This window comes from Trachymyrmex septentrionalis, unplaced genomic scaffold (assembly GCF_001594115.1).
Source record: "Trachymyrmex septentrionalis isolate Tsep2-gDNA-1 unplaced genomic scaffold, Tsep1.0 scaffold76, whole genome shotgun sequence".
In the NCBI taxonomy this organism is placed as follows: domain Eukaryota; kingdom Metazoa; phylum Arthropoda; class Insecta; order Hymenoptera; family Formicidae; genus Trachymyrmex; species Trachymyrmex septentrionalis.
In genome coordinates, this window is record NW_017305947.1 from 441,552 (window position 1) to 450,923 (window position 9,372).

Genomic DNA, 9,372 nt, shown 5'->3' on the forward strand with positions numbered 1-9,372 from the left:
AGTCGGAGATTCAGGAGAAACGGTTTTTCTTGCTCTCTCTCGCTCTCTCTCTCTCTCTCTCTCTCTCTCTCTCTCTCTCTCTCTCTCTTTCTTCCCTTGTGTTCGCGCGCCACAACAGAAGTGACGAAAAAGGGCAGTAAACGTTTTACGCGAGGAAACTTTCGTAAAAGTAATGTATCCGCATACCGTTTAGAGAATAGTAAGTATTAAGTAGATAGGTACCTCCTTGCACGCTACTCACGAAAAACGATACTTTAACGTGGCAGAAGGGAAAAGTCTGTGTATTTGATTTCAGTTGTTTCTTAAATATTCAGCATTTAGCACAAGAAACTTGTTTTGCGTGTCTTCGTCATACTTGCTGTCGCGTTAGAGACTGCATTCTCGACCAGAACTACTGTGCATTAGTGCTTCGTCGATAAATTTAATTCCTTGTTAAATAAGTCGACACGATATCCTTGTATATCGATTATTATGAAAATTAAATTCCGCGCTTGAGAAATTCTTCAATCGGTTCCGTTAATAATAATTTATAGTGCAATCTTGGAAATTCTCAATCGATCAACTGTCATTGACGCTCATCTTAAAAAAGGATTGATACAAAAAGGTATACTTTCAAATTTACTTTCAGGAATAAATTAAATAATTCAGAAAGCGCTAAATATGATGAAGGATATAATATTGGTGATCAAATTTCTGTACGTAGATTTTTAATACATTTTTTATAAATTGCCCATCGATTACTGTCGGGTGTGCAACGCAATCGCAAATAAAATAATAACCTTATAAATTAAATTAATTATTAATTTGACAATGATTTTTAATTATGGTATATGGATATTTCACGAGCGTCCGATGTTGACTTCTCGGAAAGGATCTCATATTATGTTTCAGTCGTTTGCTTTCTTGATATTGTAATGCTAATTACACGTTATGATAGCAATTCAAATTAACAAATTAGATGTCCCCGCTATTGTATCAGACTAGCAGCGTGAAACTAAGCTTCTAAGCGTGAAAATATTTAATAAGTATATTCATCGTACATGTTCGTGGCAGAAATACATTAAAGTGAGCAAATTAACTTTCCTTGGTCGCAAACATTCTTCACTGAGTGTCTACCGTGAATAATACGACTGTATTTGATTAGAAATACGCCTATTATTTTGAGGCAGCAATCAAATTTATATAATAATTTAATATTAAATAATTTTATATTAAGTAATTTAAACTGAAATAATTATATATTTTAATCCTTAAAAGAATTTTAAAAAATGTACGCCAAGTGCATAAAAAAGATATTCGATATAATATCCTACCGAATAAAAAACGGATATAAATAATTATTAAAATAAAATTAATATAAATATAAATATATAATATAAATATATATTATATACGTATATACGAATATATAAATACTCATACTACATAAATAATTGTATAAAGAGATTTTTAAAGAGAACATTTTTATTCCTTTTGCCTTCTTCCAGAAACTATTAAAAGTAACTGAAATAAAGTTATATACGAAGATATAATTTTCATAAACAGCGAAGCAAGTTTCTGTTACTGTTCTCTCTGCACGAAAGAAATCTCTTTGGCGCCTACAAAGAGGGGTTCGAGAAGTAGAAAACACAGCGTGAATGCAATGTGATCTATACACAGCGGCGGTCGGGCGAGCGCTGATTTGATGCCGTGTAATTCGATAGACGCAAAATTCTTTTCCACGAGACAAGACTACAAGACAGGGAGACGTCGTGCCGCGTCTAAACGAGTCGTTCCCTCAATCGCTCTCTCACTTCGCGTACACCGTCCAGCCGCGATTCACAGTATAATTGAGAAGAGGTATAAAAATCCAATCGCCCTTAGCCGTAATTTCGAGGATATCTCGTGGTGGCGGCCAGCTTGTCATAAACCGGATTTACCGTCGGGGTTCGTAAAGTTTATGAGGATCGGCGAAACGGTGGAAAGGAGAGACGGTGCTGTTTGTCGGGAGGGAGTCGAGGGTGGTTGGAGACGAAGGGCGTGGGAGGCACAAGGGTGGTCCTGGAAAGTCGGGTTCATGGAGACCGCGAGAATTGTATAAATATGTTATTGATATACGAGCCGAGGATAATGGCGTGAGGTGGATTACCCGGAAACTAGTATCCAGGTTCAAGGAACACGAGCCGGACTTGAGCCAAGCCCGAGCCCGGTCAAGAAAATCAAGCGCGACCTGATTGCATCGCCATTTTCATAAATCGATACCGTGTCTGGAGGATACGCGCTCGCGCGCTGTTGATCTATACCCCGTGATAAAGTTGTGTTGAATTGCAGTCTTTGGCAATGTCTATCTAGTTCTTGAAAAAGTATTTAATTCTGCAGTCTTACGTAATTAAAACAGTACGACAGCATTTACATAATTATACGCTAGGCTGTGACATGTAAACGAAATTGTTTATCTTAGTTATAAATTTGTTAAAAAGATTTGTTTAAACACTGCAATTCGATAAATTATTTATGATTATTTTGTAAATTATGTTCGTCTTTATAATGTACATATAATTTATGAAATAACTGTATATATAAATTATAGAGTTTCATTTTTTTATAATTTAATTAACAATAGAAGTATCAATATTTTTCTCACTAAAGGGAGAACAAGTAAAGTACGATGAAAACAAAGACAGTGAAGAAAAAAAAATTTCATTTCGATACTATAAAGGACATAAATACTAAAAATTCAAAAAATTTTAGAAATCTATCTCTTACACAAAAAATACAATATTTATATTTTTTGAAATGTATTATGTTTTATAATATTATTTATTAATAAATAATCTAAAAAATAGTAACAGCTAATAATAACAGCTTGATATCTCTAGTATTAATACATGAAATCTTGTGCGAAAAAAAGATAATTTTATATATTATTTTGACAAGACATAGTGTGCAGTAATGTATATGATATATTGTAAAAAAAAAAGAAGAAATATATTTCATAAAACTGCGATAAATTTGCTTGATTACTTCGCAAAGATGATACTAGCTGTACTTATCGATATAGTTCGTCGTTTATCGTTTCGCGATTCGAATGTACGTGTCGTCGTCGGAAGTCCGTCTAGGGATTAGCTTCGGACATACAAGGACATACGTAACGCAATTAACGGGCTGACAATTAATAACCTGTTATAGATGTTAGTAAAGCCATTCGATTGTAGCAATACGATGTCTCGCGTGACACATATAAAATCGCACGTGTATGTACAATTTGTACGTATAACATTCGTCTCTCGCGATCTCTCTCAATTTCTAGTCATCTCTGCTTTTTGCCTCTTTCTCTTCTCTCTCTCTCTCTCTCTCTCTCTCTCTCTCTCTCTCTCTCTCCCTCTCCCTTTTTCTCACGCTGTTTGTCCCCCTTCCATTTTTCTCTCTCGTATCCGCAGACTAGCTCCTTTTCGCTCGTGTGCGCACCTAAAACGCAAGAAAGGGAACGTAATAGCCTTGCATGATACACGGCCATTAATCCGTGTATATACCCTTCCATACTTTGGAGGATAGACACCTCGTACGCCTCGGTTTCATAGCCGGTTCATCAGCCGGATATCTTCCTGCTCTTTCTCTCTTTCTTTCTCTCTTCCCTAGCCTTCTCCCGTTCTCGCTTCTCCCTGTCTCTTCCTCTCACTAACAATGATTTAATTTCGGCGCGCGCTCTGCTACGACGCGACTTAAGACTTCTATATTTTACATGAATCAATTCACTTTATCAAATTAAGAAAAAAAAAAAGTACATGAAAAACCGTGGCACATTTTGTAAAAGAACAAATTCAAATTTACATTGAGAACCTTCCATTAAGTTTACATAAAATATAAAAATATCACGTTATGTTACGTTTGGCAAAATAATTATGATGTTGCGTTGTTGCATCTTAATTAAAATTATACTTTAAGAAAGATATTAATAATGTATACAGAAGTTTAATTAAAAAATGGCTGTAGAGAAGTTAAATTGAACAAAAAGATATAAAAAATAATATAATTAATTAAAAATATAATACGTAATTAACGTCTTTTATTTTCCAACTCGCATATTAACGGAGCTCATTTTATTTTTTTAATGTTAAATAGATAAGAACAAAAATTATTCATCGATGAATTACTAATTATCGTTATCCATTTCTGGATAAAAAAAGCAAAAGTTTTTGTTTATTTTAAGGAATCCACGAGGATTGTCTCATTTAATATAATAGACTGCTGTATTGAAAATTAATCGGAAGATGTAATACTTATTTTCGTTATAATCGATTGGTTCACTATTTCATCGAAATAATATACTCTCTGCCCTCCCTACGTCTGCAATTCCCTTCAGATGTGATGTCGAATCGTATCGTTTTCCTGACGGACAGTTCCAATCACGGGTCGTCATTCGGTAGCACGCCTGTTTCTCTTTTTTCGCCTGCTCATTCATCTCTCCATCCGTTCGCATGCACTCACACTACTAACCGTCAATCAATCGTGAATCGTAGACGGTGCTTATGGCAGGTGAATGTATCGCGCAGATAATATCGCTGCTCGAAATGGAGTCGATCGTTTGTAATCGCTGACTTATCATATCGCGGTTGATTGGTCCTTAACGATTAGAATCAATAACTTGAACGGCTGAATCTTTTTTCTCCATTTACGCGGATTGACATAATGGCCTCTTGTACGCAAGTGTTTAAGGGATAAGCATTATTGGTAAAAATGTTATAGAAATAAATTGAAATTTAATATAAATTAAGAAAGCGAAATGTAACCAGAGATTTTAAGAAAAATATATAAAGAAAAAATATAACAATAAAACATAATTTAAGCAATTTTACTAAAGTATTTAAAAATTTAAGTAGATACAGATCTGAAACTATTTTTATTGAATCATTAAAATAATTGTGTAGGAAACTCAAGCAATGATAAGTAATGCTGCAAAAAGTTTGGATATTCTAGCAACTAGTTAGAGCAACTGTCATACATAATTATTTTGATAGATCAACAAAATTATTTTCAGATTCAGTTAAACTTTTAGATATTTCAGTAAAAACGTTATTACTTTCCGTAATAAATATTAATATCATTTAATTCTGAAGTATACTGAATAAATTATTAGGGACTGTATTATTTACAAATATTCATCATAGTTAATATGTATCTTGATTGCAGTATTCTTTTAAAATATCTAATTTATAATATGTATATTTTGCTATGTTCTTATGCATTATATAAAATTTTTTTCTACATCACATTATTATAAAAATTACTTTAAAAATAGTTTATATAACGATGTTTTCTTTAAATCGATCATGGACAAAACGTTTTATCGAAAATGTGATTTATGTGACGAGTACACTTGGGCATGCGCTCCCGTCTGCGGGTTATATAATAATACCACACGGAGTTTATTTAATGACGCTTTCGACACGTTTCTCTGTCGAGCCAATGCGCTCCGAGAATCTTATAGAGATGTAAGCCAAACGTGCATTATTATTCAAATAAAAACGCCAAAAATGATAATATATTGCATATGTGACAAGTATTCTCAGTCAAAAACATCTTTGTCTCAACTTTTATTTCCCTAACTTTCTTAGAGGCTTATTATCATATTACGAGAATGAACTGAAACCGGTGTTAAAAGCATGTTCGTTTTATCAAATTCTCCATTTATACTGGAATTGTATAAATTCACAAAATTCAAGTTTTTATCTATTGTCAAAAAAAAAATTAATTTGTTACATGTATCTACAAACAATTTAAATAATATAATTAATTTTCAAAAACAAAATATTAAAAATCTGTAATAAAATAAAACATTTCCGTTAATTCTTTTAACTCAAATTATGTAAACTTTATATAGCAGTTAAATTTTGTTTTCTAGTTTATTAAAGTTGACAAAACATTAATATTAATGTTAATTTAAATGATAAAAATCGAATAAGTATAAACGAAATTGTATGATCTAACGGTTAGGAAAATAGAAACAAATAAATAAATATTTATATTTTAATAAAGACAAATATGTTTTACTTTAACCTTTCCCAAACAGTTTCTCTGAATATTTTTCTTAGCGTAGTCGGTATTTAGTGATACATCGCGATACTGTGTGGATGTAATGGCAACTAAAAAAATATCAGACAGTTGGGTATGGAAATATGTTCTTAAATTAGACGATGATACTATACAGTGCAATGTAGATATATGTAATAGAACTTATTATAGACCTTGTACAAGACAATTGATACAATGGATAAAGGTACACTTATACTATAAGCACGAAATATAGACTGAAGAAGATCGCTTAGAATGGGAAAACGACAATAATTCCATATGACAATATTTTGACAAAATAGACTTATACAAAGGAAAATGTAAATTTTCTAAGAAATTTTATCATGGAACATATATAATCTAAAGATACATCTGCGATCAATGCATAGTCAAGAATTAATTAAGAGCTGCTGTACAAAAAGAAATTGCAACTAAGTCGCTATCGCAAAGTTTTAAAATCGATGAGAAAGAATGTAGTGTACTGTGCAAACGTTGCAATTATAAAATGGACGTATACACATATCTTAACATATCACATTGGTTCAGATAATTACATGATCAGAATGACAGTCTATAGCCATTGAAAATGCAAATAGCTCCCAACAAGCTCCCATCATGATGATACAAATAATTAGCCTAGAAATCGAGAAAATCAACAAAGGTAACTGTTATGTAATAAAAATTTTAATGTTTCATTTTTCTTAAGTTATTAATATTATGTACACTTTCAATACAAATTAAGAATTTAATATATTACTTATTTTAATTTATTTACGTTTATTACAATAACCGATGTTCTAGTAATCATATAATAAAAAAATTAAAAAATGTTTTTAAACTTATAAGCTTGTATTAATTGTTTTTTAATTTTATTTTCAAGTCAAAGTTGATAAAATTTATAATATTAACATTAATGTGAACGTTTGACAACAAAAATTAATTAAGTAAAAACTAAACGAAATTATTCTTAACTAAAAGATTCAATCAATACATTAATCTTTACATTTTAGAAGCATAAATTCGAATAAACTAATGTTTCTAGAAGGAATTGCAGATAATAACATGTTTAAAATAATTCCACAATCTATAACAGTAGAAAATATAGCTGCGAATAATTATGAAAGTACAAATTGTCCAAATCCTAGAACACAAGAAGTTGAACAGAGGTAAATGTACAATTAATATTAATGTTTTATTCTTTTTTTTTATTAGTTTGATCAAAATTGAATATTTTATATTTAAAGAAAAACTTTACAAATTGTTAAATATTATTATATTGTTAAATATTATAATATTGTTACGTATTTAACGTATGTACATACTTATAATATCATGATTGATCAAATTGAATAACATATTTTAAATCTATATCAATATATTTTGAAGAATATGAAGTGTATTTTAATGATATTGTGAATATGGAGATATATATATATTGAATATGGAGAAGTGGATTTTAAATATAATGAAATGGATAGATTTATGTGAGAGTACATGATTGAGAAAAATTGTGGTTAAATAAATTCTTATCATGACAATACAAATTAGGAAGTAGGATTGCGTTATAAATACCGACATTATTTCTATTGTATCACGCATCATAATGTTTCTTTTATATATGACTGATATCCCCCGCTCGATCGCAAACCGTAAAGAATTAAAATGTACGCATGAAACGTTTGTATGGCTGACAAAGCCATCAGACCATAACTTGAGATGCGTACTTCCGTTACCAAGGACACATCGCATCGCAAAATCGGTTGTGATGAATATTTTACACGACTCGTCACTGTCACTTATTTCTGAGACATGCATCACGGACAAGATCTCGTTCGTGGTGATAGATTTCTCCGCTATGGTTAGCGAATTGAGACGATCGATCGAGAGCGAAGAGGAAGCAGGTGTCTTTCACCGCGATAAATACGAGCGTGCGCGCGCCGTGCTGATATATATTTTTAAAATTTGATGCGTCCAAATGAGATCGTAAATACAGGCTGTTCTACGTAATGAGCGTACTGGACGAGTACTCACCTGTAGGAACATTTCGCCGTCGAGGTGATGATGGTCGTAAGCAGCGAGCGCTGCCAGCTCTCTCGCCCTGTAATGCGAGTCGTGGTGCGAATTCTCCTCCTTATCCTTGTGCATCACCACTGTAACAGAGTAAAATAGATTATGAAGATACGAGCTTGGAAATCAGAAAGCCAATGTAATAAAAATCACTCGTTTGTTTAAGTGCTTGTTATAATCTCTGCACTAGTATTTAATCTTCGAGATTCTCTCTTTTCCTTTATTTCGTCGATATAAAATATACTCGTATACACACATACATACATATATAATATCTTTTATTCTTTCTTGTTACTCTTTGAATCATAGCATATGATTAAATCGGCTTTCTGTTAATTTGATCAGTTCTATGATAGTAATTGATGTCTGTGAGCATATTATTTTTTGTTGAATAAATGTATAATTTAAATATCTTGATAATCTATACTTAATGTGCCAATTTACACCAAACGAAATTTCATGTAAAATTATAACAATTATAGTGAATAATTTTAGAACCCATTATTAAAGATTTTACACATGTAACTAAAATTATACCTTACAAATAAAGTTATTCTTTTTTTATAGTAATTAAACAATTCGCAAAAGTAAACTGTATAGAAATATTTGCATAATAATTTCCAATGAATTACAATTTTTCTTAAGTTATGTTATCGACATACGTGAAAGTAAAAAGGCAAATATAATATATATGTGATATTATTATATTATATAAAAATTATATAATAAGTATAATAGCTCAATAATGTAAAAACAAGTTAAAAGAAAAAGAGTTACGAGCCAAAAACGTGACATGTAAAAATTAATGAATAATTAAAAGTCTTAATAAAATAATTATCCAATTTAATGACACGCCGGCTAACAACAACAGTGAGGTAGCCGGGCAATATTATATAATATTACACAACTTGTACACATTTGTATAAAACCTATAAAATAATAAGAAATAAAAAACACTATTGTTATTATAATTTTCCTTCTTATATAAAAGTTGTATTTATACAATTGGAGATAAAAGTGCTAATTTTTAAGCAAAATCCACAATTTTATATATTTCCACTATAAATCGTACGTAAATTTTTTATATTATTTGTGTAATTTTACTTTTTTATAATGTATACCTACAATACACGTTCCGTACACTTTTAATAATTGCACCAAAACCTCCACGCTGTTCGAGTTGATTTCTAATGTTCCTCGACAATTTCGAGGCACGAAATTGTCGGGGAACATGAGAATGGTGAAAGTGCGAAA

At 31.1% G+C, this 9,372-nt stretch overlaps 1 protein-coding gene across 1 annotated transcript in view; it reads right to left on the reverse strand.

The window, feature by feature from the left end:
* The window catches only part of LOC108754124 (circadian locomoter output cycles protein kaput), a 204,315-nt gene that overhangs the window by 48,169 nt on the left and 146,774 nt on the right, over nucleotides 1-9,372 (reverse strand). Inside the window, exon 3 of the mRNA XM_018496207.1 lies at nucleotides 8,083-8,201. Coding sequence (XP_018351709.1) covers nucleotides 8,083-8,201 — 119 coding nt within the window. The remainder of the gene's footprint in view (nucleotides 1-8,082; nucleotides 8,202-9,372) is intronic.